This window comes from Propithecus coquereli, unplaced genomic scaffold, assembly GCF_000956105.1.
Source record: "Propithecus coquereli isolate 6110/MARCELLA unplaced genomic scaffold, Pcoq_1.0 Scaffold283, whole genome shotgun sequence".
In the NCBI taxonomy this organism is placed as follows: domain Eukaryota; kingdom Metazoa; phylum Chordata; class Mammalia; order Primates; family Indriidae; genus Propithecus; species Propithecus coquereli.
The window spans coordinates 2439087-2453568 of NW_012148430.1; the positions used below are offsets into that span (position 1 = coordinate 2439087).

At 50.2% G+C, this 14482-nt stretch overlaps 1 protein-coding gene across 1 annotated transcript in view; it reads left to right on the forward strand.

Moving 5' to 3' along the window:
- Positions 1–7776, forward strand: part of APCDD1 (adenomatosis polyposis coli down-regulated 1) — a 32443-nt gene extending 24667 nt beyond the window's left edge. The window contains exons 4-5 of the mRNA XM_012648376.1: positions 4915–5236; positions 6688–7776. Of these exons, the coding sequence (XP_012503830.1) occupies positions 4915–5236; positions 6688–7136 (771 nt within the window). The 3' untranslated portion in view covers positions 7137–7776. The remainder of the gene's footprint in view (positions 1–4914; positions 5237–6687) is intronic.
- The last annotated feature ends 6706 nt before the right edge of the window (positions 7777–14482 follow it).

The window sequence follows — 14482 nt, forward strand, 5'->3', positions numbered from 1 at the left end:
CACCCATTAGGATGGCTATTACAACAACAACAACAACAAAAAACGAACAAAACCAGAAAATACCCAGTGTTGGTAAGGATGTGGAGAAATTGGAACCCTTGTGCATTGCTGGTAGGAATATGAAATGGTGCAGCCACTGCAAAAAATGGTATGGTGGTTCCTCAGAAAAATTAAACACAGGATTGTTATATGTTACAGCTGTTCTATTTCTGGGTATTTACCCAAAAGAATTAAAAGCAGGGACTCGAACAGATATGTGTACACCCCTGGTCATAGCAGCAGTGTCCACAGTAGCCAAAGGTGGAAGCAGCCTAAGTATCTATGGACAGATAAATGGGTAAACAAAATGTGACATATACGTGCAGTGGAATATTATTCTACCTTTAAAAGGATGGAAATTCTGACACATGCTACAAGGATGCAGCTTGAGGACTCACGCTAAGTGAAATAGGCCAGTCACAAAAGGACGCATGGTGTATGATTCCGCCGACGTGAGGTTCCTGGAATAGTCACATAGACAGAAAGCAGGATGGTGGTTACTGGGGCTGGGGGAGGGGAACGGGCTGTAGTCTGTAATGAGGACAGAGTTTCAGCTGAGGAAGATGAAAAGGTTGTGGGGGTGGACGGTGGTGATGGCTGCACAGCAGTGGGAACGCACTTAATGCCCCTGAGCTGCACGTACACGTAAAAATGGTTCAGACGGCAAATGCTACAGTACGTGTTTTTCACCACAACAAAACAAAAGTAACTGGTTTAGGAATTTGGCAAGACCAATACCTGAGAGCCAGGTTCCGCCCCCTCCCTGCACCCACCCCAAATTCTAACAGGCCCAACTGGTGGGAAACAAGCCTCTTCGCCTAAACTGCCTGGCCTGCGTTTCTCTGCTTCCCAACAGCAACGCTTCAGCCCAGGCCTGTCATTCACCTGAAGTGACCACGTTCTGCCAGCTCCTCCTCTCGGGGCACGGGACCCCAGCCCCACTGTTCTTAGAGAAAGCCTGGCGCAGACACCCAATGCCGGCCCCCTGGGCGAGGCACTGCTCTGAACAGCCGGGTGAGAGCCGTGCCCACCTCCCCTCCCCTTGGGCCTCTGCCTTGTCTGAGCCGAAGCAATTGATCCTCCCTGGCATCCAGTGGCATCCGTTGCTGGAACTAACTTACTTCCCTTCCTCCCAGCCCCATCTAATAAGCTTTCTGAGCCCTTCTTGAATCGATACTGGTTTTGAGGAAACAAACTTTTCAGGGATTGAGACTCTCACTTTGCAATGGCCAGAAATGAAAAACAATTGATGTTTTTAAATTCCCAAATTACAGACAGCAAACCCAGTTGTGGGGAATGGCAGGAAGGGGGCTGTGGAGGTTGGGGTCGGTGTAAGTAAACGGGGCCACCCCTCAGGCTTTGAGGACCTGCTTGCCAGCAGGCGGAATGACAGAATGTCACCAAGGCACACGTCATTGCAGCAGTGAGCTCCAAATGGGAGCAGCATGTAGCTCCTCATGGGCAGTTCGGGGACGGTCTGGCTCTGCGTTTCCTGCCCGGAGTGAGTGAGTGCTCCCAGCGGCCCTCTCCCCGACCGTGTGCTGGGCTCCCCCGTAGGTGGTGCTGACCGAGGTGGGGTGGGGGCTCCTGCAAAGCCTCCGTGGCTTTGTTAACGGGCAGTGGCAGGAGAACACCAGGGCTGTCTGCGAAGGCCCAGCGACTCAAATCCAGGCTCTGGGCTGGCGTCAGTCACAGTGTGCATGGCGAGGTCCCGAGTCAGGACACAGGCACAGTTTCGGTGATGACGGTCCTAGCTCTTAGGGGTTTTGCTTGCTGTGTGGAGGAGCCCTGGGCTGGGCACGTTACATCATACTAACTTTCCATCGTGGATTGTGAATATCAGAACCACCTTTGAGGGTGAAAAATTTAGAACCTTTGCCCCGTAGTAGTTTACTAAGGAAACGTATTGGCAAAGCTACTGAGTCAGTGATGCTCTCTTTTAATTCAGTTTGTATTTTGTTCACCCTGTGTGCATTCAGAAGACAGCGGCACATCGGTGACAGACAGGCCATCTACTTAGTTGCTATACCAAGTGGGTGCCCCTAGTGGGAACCACCTTGCATTTCGTGCAGCAGTTACACAAGTAAGCATAGTATCACCATTGTATAAATGAGGAAGTTGAAACGGAGAGAAATGAATAACTTGCCCAAGGTCACCAGCTGTGAAGTGGCTTGGAGCTGGCCCATGGCCCTGAGGACCTGGCCGAGGCCATCTCTTTCTGTGCCACGGTTAGGCGCAGGCCCAGCCTTGAGCGGACGCTCTCCCCTCTCCGACTCCTGTGGCTTGCAGAGGCCAGCTTGCTGCGGGCACGGGCTGCAGGGCAGTTTCTCTGTGTGCCCCAGAGCCCTCTGGAGGAAACCACAGGCTAACAAATGCACCCCAAGCCTGGGACGCCAAGGACTTGGCCTTCATCTCATGGCTGTGGCCGTTTGGTCCCATCGTCTGGAAGCCACAAACCATGTTAGCAGAGGAAACATTCTCTTTCGTGAATTGCAACTTTACACTCATCCGATGAACACAGCAGCAGCACAAGTTAGCTCTCGGAGGAGGAGAACGGCGAGAGGGCAGCTGGAAAGCCCCCGGCTCCTCCTCCTGGACCCCCCACCCTGAGAAGGCCGAGCATTCGGCTCAGCGACAGCCACGGCAAAATCCCGTTCAGTGAGGGCTGTAAACCCAAAGACCTTGGTGCTTGAGATCTCTGACCTTAGGAAGGAAATTCTGGAGAACAAGGGCACGCCTGCCCAGACAGTGGCTGCCCTTCAGCCCCCACCACAGAGCAGGTGTGGGGCTGCACCTGGATGTGGGGGCGTGGGGCTGGGGTGGCCGAGCACCCCCTGTACACCGCGAGCTACACTCCGCTACCTCCCCACCACCGCCTGATCAGATCGGCGCGTGCTGCTAGGGGCCCGTGTTCTGCTAGCCCAGTGGGCTTTGCACCCCCCGCGTGGGAGAAGAGCAGAGAGGCGACCCCACGTGCAGGGTGCCGCAGCCCTGGCTCGGAGACGTCCTGTGACCTCAGTCAGACAGCGAGACAGTGGGCAGTGTTCAACACCCAGCACCCCGACTTTCAGACTAGACTTTTCATACCGGCCCAAGTTCCTCCAGGCAGACAGCATGGCCGCCGTCTCTGGAATGCGCACTCCCTCGCAGGGGCCTTTCTGTGCCGCGAACCTGCGCAGCCCTCACCCCCAGGCTGTCAGTGTCACAGAATACGCTCAGCAAGGGAGGCTCTCCTGAAAGACAGAGCTGCAGCTAGCTAGTGCGCGCTAGCGACATTGCTTAAGGCTGGGAAAGCGGGATGCAAATTAAGAGCCCAGAAGCTTTCCAGACCTGGAGGCGGCAGACACAAATGGTGGCAGGTGTGCAGGTGTTCAGGGGCCCCGGCTTTCGCCTTCCTGTGGGCCCCTCCTCCAGACCCTCCTTTGAAAGGACCCTGCCTTTACTGGACAACTCCCTTTCGTCCACAGCCATGAGAATGCTGGCCGTTTTTCCCTTTGTCCCATATTTTTTTTTTGAGACAGAGTCTCACTTTGTCACCCAGGCTAGAGTACAGCGGCATCATCCTACCTCACTGCAGCCTCAAACTCCTGGGCAACAAGTGATCCTCCTGCCGCAGCCTCCTGAATAGCTGGGACTGCAGGCACATGCCACCACACCCAGCTAACTTTTCTATTTTTTGTAGGGAACAGGGGTGGGGGAGGGTCTCACTCTTGCTCAGGCTGTTCTTGAACTCCTGGCCTCAAGTGATCCTCCCACCTCGGCCTCCCAGAGTGCTGGGATTACAGGTGTGAACTACCAGGCCCAGCTCCATAATGTTTCTAATTAAAAAATATTTAATTGTGGTAAAATACACGTAACATAAAATTTTACTGTTTTAACCACTTTTAAGTTCTGTGGCATTAAATACGTGCACATTGTTGTGCAGTCATCACCGCCATCCATCTCCAGAACTTTCCATCTTCCCAAACCGAACCTCTGCATCCGCGAAACACCAATGGAGCTTTCCACCTCCTCGGGCCTCTGCGGCCACCTGTCTACTTTGTTCTCTGTGAATTTGATCACTCCAGGTACCTCATGTAAGGGGGGTCATACAGTGTTGTCCTTTTGTGTCTGGCTAATTTCACTCAGCACAATGTCCCAGGGTCATCCGTGTTGTGGCATGTGTCGGATTTCCTTCCTTTCCAAGGCTGACTCATGTTCCATTGCACGGATAGACCACAATTTGTTGACCCATTCATCCATCCGTGGATACCGGGGCTGCTTCTGCCGTTTGGCTACTGTGAAAAATGATGCTATGAACGTGGGTTTGGGAATGTCTGTTGGAGTCACTGCTCTCAGTTCTTTGGGCATCCAGCATATCTAGAAGTGGAATTGCTGTATCATAGTAACTCCATGTTTAATTTTTTGAGGAACCACAATACTGTCTTCCATAGCAGATGGACCATTTTACATTTTCACCGGCAATGTGCAAGGATTCCAATTTCTCCACATCCTCACCAACTTGTTATTTTTTGGTTTTTGGACAGTGGCCATCCGATGGGTGTGAAGTGTTGCCGTTCTCTTTGGAATCAAGTGTCCAGCACATATGGTCTGAAAACCTAATAGCATTCTAAAGAGAGCTCGTATCACAGCTGAACTATTTAGGCAGGTCCGTACCGTCAGGCAGACACAGGTGTACACTTGTGTACACACACATGCCCCTCTCTGTGCTCCAGAGCAGGGCTCCAGTTGCCCCCCGGGTGTTCGGGTTATAAGTGACAGTGGCCCGGGTGCCTTGCTCAGTCCCAGCCTGGCGAGACCCACGTGCAGGGAAGCACGCGTACACTGCTCTCGGGGAAAGACAGGGATCTCTGAGTGTGTGTGTCTTGGCTGCAGCACCACGACCACGCCTGCATAGCCTGTCGGATCATCTACCGGTCGGACGAGCACCACCCACCCATCCTGCCCCCGAAGGCTGACCTGACCATCGGCCTGCACGGCGAGTGGGTGAGCCAGCGCTGCGAGGTGCGCCCCGAAGTCCTCTTCCTCACCCGCCACTTCATCTTCCACGACAACAACAACACCTGGGAGGGGCACTACTACCACTACTCGGACCCCGTCTGCAAGCACCCCACCTTCACCATCTACGCCCGAGGCCGCTACAGCCGTGGCGTGCTCTCCTCCAGGGTCATGGGAGGCACAGAGTTCGTGTTCAAAGGTAGGACTCCCGCCGCCAACCCCAGCAGCGGCCAGGGGGCAGCTCTGTGACATTCCCGTGGAGGCAGAGCCTGAGGGAAGGGACCTCTTTTCTGCTTGAGGTGCTGGGGAAGAACTGGAGAGCCGTTCCTGCCTCGAGGCAGTCACGTGCCCCCGAGGTCCTCCCCGCTGGTACCCGACCGGGGTGGACAGCCTCGCCTGCGGCCGGGTGCTGGCGGAGCCCTCCCCGCACGTGAGCAGTTGTCAGGTGCAGCCAAGGAGGACGTTACTGCGAGGGAAATCTCGAGTCTGCGGGTTTCTTCGTTGCACACAACCGTGGCGGATGCCGAGCTGCCCCTCTGATAACAGCACATGGCTTGCGTGCCCCGTGCTTTCTTGAGGTGTTAGTGACAGCTCCAGTGCTTGCAGTTGTCATTTCCAATCCCGAGCTTGCCCTGCGCTTGAGGCGGTGACACACTCCAAGATGGGAGCATCTTTGGGAGGGAAGGGCCAGGCTGCCCACTGAGGAGGGCGGGGACGAGCCACACTGGGCTGTCAGCAAGGGGAGTCTTGTGGTTGCTGTTTTAGAAGTGCTGTTTTTCCTAAGTCTGAGCATCTTTGTATTAGTGACACGGCATCAGCCCTGTCATGCCATATAAAGAAAGATGGCCTCAGTCCTGGTGACTCCTCCAGGGTGGCATTCCATGATGCGGCCCGATTGCCATAGCGTGTTTCTGTAACCAGATGAGTCCTAGAGCATCCCGGCCCTCCTTGCAGGAAGGACGCTTTGCTCCGGGAACACTAGCCCTGTGACAAACTAACAAGAGCAGACACTCTGTATCTGATGCCACCGCAGAGCCCGTCGTGTCATACACGCAATGCGGTCGCCTGGCAAGGCCTTCCAGAGCAATTCTCTACAAGTCCCGGATTTTTATTTAATTCGTTTACTCATATTTTTCTTGCTTGCATCCTAACTTATTTTAGATGCCCGATTGTATGGGCCTGTGTTAATATGTGACAGTGTTAACCAGGAGAGGCGTGTGACACGAAAACTCTTAGAAACCTCAAAGCCTTTTCATAAAAACAAAATTCCAGCCCCTACTGAATATTGTTTTCAATCTTAAAGAGTCAGCGTCACCACGTGCGACTCCTCGAGAGCACTCGGTGCTGTAGTTTCATTCCGCGCTCAGAAGCGCGGCGACCTGTGGTCTGGGCTCGGCGTTTACGCCTGGCAGCGCGCGTGTTCCGGCCACACCTGCCCTGTGTGGGGGTGACCGCCGTGCTCCGCCACGGGCGGGACTCCTCCCACCCGAGAATGCTCTGATGGCTCCTGCGGTCAGGCGCGGGGTCGGTAGGTGGGCTCGTCTTTTGAAGAGAAAGCCTTGTGGAGAGGGAGCGTGGCCTGCGTTTGCCGGGTGGGCGTCTGCCCCCACGCCAGCCCCTCAGTCACCCGCTCTCCTCTCTCCTTTGCAGTGAATCACATGAAGGTCACCCCCATGGATGCGGCCACAGCCTCGCTCCTCAACGTCTTCAACGGGAATGAGTGTGGGGCCGAGGGCTCCTGGCAGGTGGGCGTCCAGCAGGATGTGACGCCCACCAACGGCTGCGTGGCCCTGGGAATCAAACTACCTCACACGGAATACGAGATCTTCAAAATGGAGCAGGACGCCCGGGGCCGCTATCTGCTGTTCAACGGCCAGAGGCCCAGCGACGGCTCCAGCCCCGACAGGCCGGAGAAGAGAGCCACGTCCTACCAGATGCCCCTGGTGCAGTGTGCCTCCTCTTCGCCCAGAGCCGAAGACCTCTCGGAGGACAGCGGAAGCCGCCAGTACGGCCGGGCGCCTGCGTGCGGTCCCCGGGCCCTGCTGCTCGCTGCGCTCGCCTGCCTGCTGACTCTCCCGCGTTGGAACATCCTCAGATAGGAGTTTTTAGAAAGTTACATTTTTTCAAGCCAGGATTCCTTACAACTTACAGATTTTCTTTACCAAAAGAAAGGCCATTTATTGTTTTGATGCACTTGAATGCCTGAGAACTGTCGCTCCCTTTCTCCTCTCCCTCCCTCCCCAGCCCTGAGTCATGAACAGCCAGTGTTTGAAGTTTCCGCTTTGAACTCCGTCCAGCCTGATCCCTGGCCTGAGCGACTTCACAGCAGTAATTGAACTTTAAGACAGCAGAGAGTTTCGGGCTAGCGTGTTTGGTAGCAGGGCTGAGAGCAAGAGCCTCTTATTTTTTTCCTCTTTATTGTATTTCGGAGTTGAACTTAGGAGAAACAAATATCAAGCTACAACTTTTCCTGCCATTTTACTGTGGTTGCATCCTGTCCTCTGAAACTGCTTTACTCTGAGTTGTATATGCTGGGATCGATGCAGAGCTGATCTGGGACTGGGATCCGGACACCTTTTGTTAACAAGCAAGAGACCCGGTGTAGATATGTACATATGAAGACACACGGCTGAACCACCTTTACAACCCTATGCAAAACAGGAGAGAATCAAAGCTTTCATTTCAGAAAGGTCGAGTGGAAAAGTGCCTGTAATTAAAGTTTCAAAGTAATTTAAGCTATTTTTCCAACAGTTGTTTTACCTTATTGAGAGAAGAGATGTTGGTTGCATGCTGGTTTCTGGTGGTGGCAGAAAGCGTGCTGGACCCTCTCCGCAGACGGGGTGACGGGGAAAACGGCAAAGCAACCCTGTTGCAGACACACACGAGCAGGTACACGGGGTGGCTGCTTGCAAGGTGTGAAACGCCACGTGAGCGACAGCGAAAGTGCCCGTTCGTTGCAGTTCCCTCTTCGTAGGGGACCCCAGCCCTGGCTCTCACTGTCTGGTTGGGGGTGGGCAGAGGGAGCTCTATTCCGGCATCTCTGCCACCACGCCCTCGAGACAGAGCGCGCACAGACACAGACAGGGAACACGCACCGAGACAGAGCAGCTGGCTGCTCAGAGAGGGCCCGTGGGGTGTCTGGGCCGGTGCTTGCTCCGCTGGCCCCCGCGCGCCATGTGGCTGAGGCTTTGTGTAAGGCCATCTCATGCCTCGATGTCCTTCCTGCCCATGACGTGGCTCTGTCCCCACAGTGAGTGTCAGGGTCACCCTATGGAGGCCTGCCTCCGTCTTACAGAGACGATAGAGATCCATTCCTTCGGAGTATTGCCAACAGGCTGTCTCACACCCAATGTCATGGCCAAAAGAGAGGAAGGGAAACTGCGAGTACCCGAAAGCCCAGGTGGAGCTAAAAGCAAACATGCAAACGGTGATGGAGGTGAAGAGTCATCCTGGTATTCGGGAATTAACTTTCTGAAGTGCTGTAGCAGTCGGCGCGGTGTTAGGTTACAAGGATGGCATGGAGCACCAAAGCGCTTTGTATTCAGATTGTATTTTAAGTTGTGGTGCTTACTGGGGAGGTGCATTCAAAATGAAAACACCAACTTAATGTCTGCCAAGTTTAATAAACAGGTGTCAAAAATGCTCTCACAAAAGACATTTTATCTACGGGTCTATTTAATTAACACTGACATTACCTTTAAGGGATGTAATAAAATCATGTGAAGAACCATGTTCGCTGCTAGAGAATCCCTCAGTGATTTGCCGTAACTCAGTTACCAGCCACTAGCCAAGACAACTGTGCGTAGTTTTTAAAAGTGTGTTACTGTTACACGCACATGCATGTACCCAAATGTATAGGTACTAACATGTAACAATGTACATGTATGTACATATGTGCTAGAGATGATGTGAAATTCATGTGTCTGTATCACTTTCTGATACAAGATGAATCATTACAGAGAAGGACCAATATAATTTATTCACAAGTCGTGACACACTTAGATTTATGCCTGTCATAGTATCACTCACGTACATTACGTCTTATCCTGGCTCTGTCAACACGTATAAGGATCTCTGACACTAACGTCCCCCGAGTCCCAGGATGATCTTCACCTTACGTGACTCCCCATCACCTTGAAGAAACATCCGTCGATCTCTAAGAGTCATGCTGGTTTGAAAGTCAGAAATTTTAACTCAAGACCGAGACGCTGTCTCTGAGGAAGGTATGATTGACCCTAGAATATTCCGTGACAAGCTTAAAATACTCCATCATATGCAGCCCAGGGCTGGCAAGTCTCCCCCTAAGTTAGAGGCAGGTGGGTCCACTTGGAAATGCCAGGCGTGGGCACGGTGGCGAGTGACAAAAGAGGACCCTCTTGGACCCCAGGCCATGCTGGGACTGGGCCCCCTCTCCCACGGGGTGGCAGGCAAGGAGGGTCAGGCTCAGAGAGTTGTCCTTTGGACAACAGCAAAATTTGGGTATAATCAAACTTCACGCTCTATAAAATCCAAGTTGATCCTGGGCTCAAAAGGGAAATTCCTGGACTCCAGCTCTACTTGGTACACAACAAAAGGTCAGTTTGCTCAGACATGACAAGTCCACTACCATGTGCGACAGCAGTAGCCGGGCCTGTGACCTCCAGGCGGTGGCATCTTAAAGGTCCCCAGCTGGTGTCTGATCCTGTGGCAGCGCCTGAGGGTGACCGAGCCGTGCCCGGGACCCGGGGCCTGTTGGGGAGGCTGGCAGCCCAGCACGTCCCTGCAGGGCCTCGCGGGAACCTGTGAGAGCAACCGCATTGTAAGGCTCTGTGGTTTCTGGGTGAAGGAAAAGCTTCAGTGACAATGGAAGAGCCAGTCTCTACTCTGCCAACTCTTTAAATATATCCTGAAAACAGAGATGACGTCCACACAGTGCACACAAACATTGCAACGTTTTGTTTGAAAATGGTCTCCCCAATCCCTATAAGACACACTAGGATTGTGGCAGCGGGGTACAGAAGCCAGCAGGTGGCACCTAGTTAGGCCCTGCGGGACACTGTCCTCAGGAAAGTGCCCCAGAGCCCGGGGCGAGGTGCTTCGGGGGTGGTGGATACGGAGAGTGGTCCACTCACACGGCTTCCCTGCCCACACAGACCCCTCTGGCCCGGAGACAGCAGCGTTTCACGATTCCAAACATTTTTCATATGGATACATCTGCATCAACAAGAAATAAAGACAGTTTGGATAAATGTTTCCCACTGATTTTCTAGATTTGTGAGAAAATGCATAAGCATTCTTTTCTTACCAGTAAGAGAATCATTATTACATGTCCTGAAAAAACAAGTTGAATTCTTCAATTCCTTATAATGATCCAAGAGTGTTTCTGGCTTGCAGGGTCATCTGTCTCTGAATATAAAATTAGGCTCCATTTTTATCACGATCCCATTTCCCTGGTGTTTCAATAGGCAGAGGTAACACTACCTTGAAAAAATCAGACAAATGTGGCCTCCAACTTCTCCGTTGGCTGAGATGTGATCAAATCGACACATTACACTTAAAACGCTTAATACTCCCCAGTCAGAGGAGACCTGGGGTCGCATGGTTTGCCACCGGAAGCGTGGGGCTGGATGCACACGTGTCTCCTTTACTTAGCTCCCCTTGAAAGACGGTTGCAGTATCTGACTCCCGGCCTCCCATTCCAAGAACAAGGCTGCGGCTTCCATGGGTTCGGTTTGGTCTGTTTCTGACATCTGTTGTATAACCACCTCCATACCCCTCTGAACCCCCCTGAACAATTCCACCCCCTCTTCATTTAATGAATCCCGTGTAACTGTGACTTTGGAACTCAGAAGCATGAGACGGTGTGCGGGCACAGAGAGCTGCGCAATTCGCAGCCTTGGCCTCAAAGCTCTATTGACGATCACACTGGCTCTTGTCTTCCTGACTGGAGGAGCAATTGGCACTTTCGTCAGCCTCTGAGGAATTCTCCAGCCTTTTCATTTTTCATTAATTCGCTTCCTTTCTAGCGAAATTAAAGGCAGAGGAGGATCCTCCAGGAGGTTGGAAATTGTATTCTGCAAGGACTTTAGGCATTTGAGGCCTCGTCTTCTTTCTGCAGCTGATGAGCTGACATATGCAAGATGGTTGAGAAGCTTCGACCTTCAGCTTACTCTAGAATTGGTTGAAGTTTCTAAGGAATTCCCTGCCCTATTCACTTGCCTTATTTTAACAAACATTTTTAACAGCTGGTCAAATTTCTCAGGCAACGTATTCTGGAATGTACAAAACAAACGACTTGTACGTTGATAAATATATATACAACTGAAAAACAAAAAGATCTTTGCCCTGAAAATACATAAAGGTCTAAACTGGTGGTCAGATACTAGTTACTTCTCTTCTTACGTAAATGGCAGAGAACTCTAAAAGAATATTATAACTTTGACCTTCAGAAAATCAAGGTTACAGTAAACAACTGAGGGCCACTATCTACTAAGAGAACTCATATACAGAATGTCTTCCTGTCCCTCTAACTAAAACTGTCCAGGTTCTCACAGGCTAGGACCAGGGTAACACATCTGCCCTGGGATCAGTTTACATACATTGAAAAATTGAGGTATCTGTTGCATGTTGAAGTTTTATGCCTCATCTTACTTGGGACATGAAGCTGTGTTAGATCTAGGTCCCAGCATCACTTGTATAAAAGAAAATAGATTCATAGTATCCTTAACTCACAGCTCATAAGTAGAATACCTTAAAAAGTCCCTTAAAAGAGCCTACAGTATGTCTGAGTTGTAAAGCATATGAGAGTATATTGCATTGTATTAGAAGCTGGCAGCTTGGCAGGGTAAAACAGGGTAGGCAGTTTATGAAAAAGGATTGGAACAAGAAGATAGCTCTCCACCAACATTGCCACCTTGCTATGCCTAGTGCAAAAGGCACCTTAGTGAAACACAGGGCTGGTTCGTCCTAAGAGGCCTTTGCATGGCTTTTGCACAGATTTTAGAATGTATTCTCTTCCTAACATACGGAGAGCATGAAGGTCTCCACAAATACAAAGACCTACTAAAAAGCTATAATATTCTTTATAGAGTTCTCTGCCATTTACATAGGAAGAGAAGCAACTAGTATCTGACCACCAGTTTAGACATTTATTTCAGTGCAAAGATCTTTTTGTTTTTCAGTTGAATATGTATTTATCAATGTTTAAAACAAGTCTTCTACACTACACATTCCAGATTACATTACCCAAGAAATTTGACCAGCTGTTAAAAATGTTTGTTAAAATAAGGCAAGTGAATAGGGCATGGAATTCCTTAGAAACTTCAACCAACTCTAGAGTAAGCTGAGGAGGTATTATTAATCCCATACTATAGATGGTAAACCTGGAGCTCCCCAAGGCTGAGGGTTAGGGAGCCAGAGTTTCTTTCTAGCTCTTCTCCTTTCTTTGTCCCAGAATTTTAGCCTGGCTTTCTCTACAACAGCCACAACCATCACTTCTTGAATGACACTGAATATATGACATTCTACTCGTTCTTTACATAAATTATCTTGTTTAATTTTCACAACACTTAGTATGGTACTTTACAGTTTTGAATTATTACTAAAAAATCTAGTTATGATTTTCAGCATGTTTGCCCTAACTCCCTACAAACACACACCTTTTTATTTGTTTATTTTTTTAAGAAATAGGATCTCACTCTGTAGCCCAGGCTAGAGTACAGTGGCATGATCATAACTCACTGTAATCTCCAACTCCTGGACTCAAGCAATCCTCCTGCCTCAGCCTCCTGAGTAGCTGGGACTACAGGCATACACCACCACACCTGGCTAATTTTTTAAATTTTTTTGTAGAGACAGGGTCTGTCTATGTAATCCAGGCTGATCTTGAACTCCTGGCCTCAAGCAATCCTCCAGCCTCGGCCTCCCAAAGTGCTGGGATTACAGGTGTGAGCCACTGTGCCCAGCCACTTTTTTATTTTTAAGGCCTTTGTCACTGACCCTTGTAGAATACGTGGACACAGGGAAGCTCACAAAGCATGTGGCCTAGGTCCTGACTGGGGGAGAGAGAAAGTAGTAATTAGTGGGGCATCAGTCTCTGCTTTTAAGTTTGAGAGTGGGACTCACCAACTCAGGCTTAGGAAAGCCTTAGAATTGTCTTTCCTTCCAGAAATCATCCAGACAGAACAATGGGTGCCCTCTTTACAGCAAGTGGGTAATTTCAACTTCCAAACATCCTCAGGCTTGAGTGACCCTCAGTTCCTTGGCCAGTCCAAGAATGACTCCTTCCAGATCTTTCCTGGTCCAAGGTCTCCAGGCTAGTGAGCGAGGTCCCTTCTGGGTGGGTTCCTGCACACGCAAGCACACACTTGCTATTTCAATTTCAAGTGACAAGTATGTGAACATTTTGGGTCAAGCTGGAGAGATATCTAATGCCTTTGAAACTCCTTCGAAGAAAAGTGTTGTGGAATTGAGGAATCCTCGGAGCGGAAGTGTGTACGCTTTAGTGTCTTCAGGCTACCAGTACACTTTAGTGAATTGTTCTAGTACACCGCTCTCGTGTTGGCACTGCCCGGTTCCACCTTCCGGGCAAAGCCACATTTGTGTGTGGTTAGTAAAGTAACCATCACCCAGTCAGTCACTCACTTGGACTCTCCATACTTTTTCCAATGTTTGCACCCAAGTCACATGTCCAGCCATGGCTTCCCTCTGTGAGGTGGTGGTATCGGCCCGGCCGTAGTCTGGTCATTGCGGATGTGCAGGCCTGGGATAAGGGCTCCCCGCTGCTGCTCGCCCTGGAAAACTGCACTAGCCCTTCTTGATTTCCCTAAATTTTTGGTACATACTTTTGGAAATAATTTTTATTTCCCCTTTTAGATGATAAGATTTTGAGTTTGATTTTTTCTCTTTGTAGAATGTCTGATTTTATTAGAGGGAACATCTGAAAATCATTTTCTCAAACAGCACCTTAGTGCTTCTAGGTCGCCTCTGATCAGTGCACGATGTTGTACAGCAGATCTCCGGAAGTTACTCATCTTGTGCAACTGAAAGGTTATACCCACTGGACGGCACCTCCCCCTTCCTCTCCCTCAGCCTCTCGAACCAGCATTTTACTCCCTGTTTTTATGAGTTTGGCTATTTTAGATAGCTCATGTAAGTGGAATAATACTGTATTTATTCTTCTGTGCCTGGCTTATTTCACTTAACATGATGTCTTCCAGGTTCATCCATGTTGTCACATATCGCAGGGTTTCCTTCTTTTGTAAGAATGAATGATATTCCTTGTATATCACATTTTCTTTATTTATTCATCCACTGATGGACACTTAGGTTGATTCCATAGCTCGGCTATTGTGAATTGTGCTGCCATAAACATGAGAGTGCAGATATCTGTTTGATACACTGATTTCCTTTCTTTTGGGTATATACCCAGCAGTGAGGATTGGTAGATCATATGGTAATTCTATGT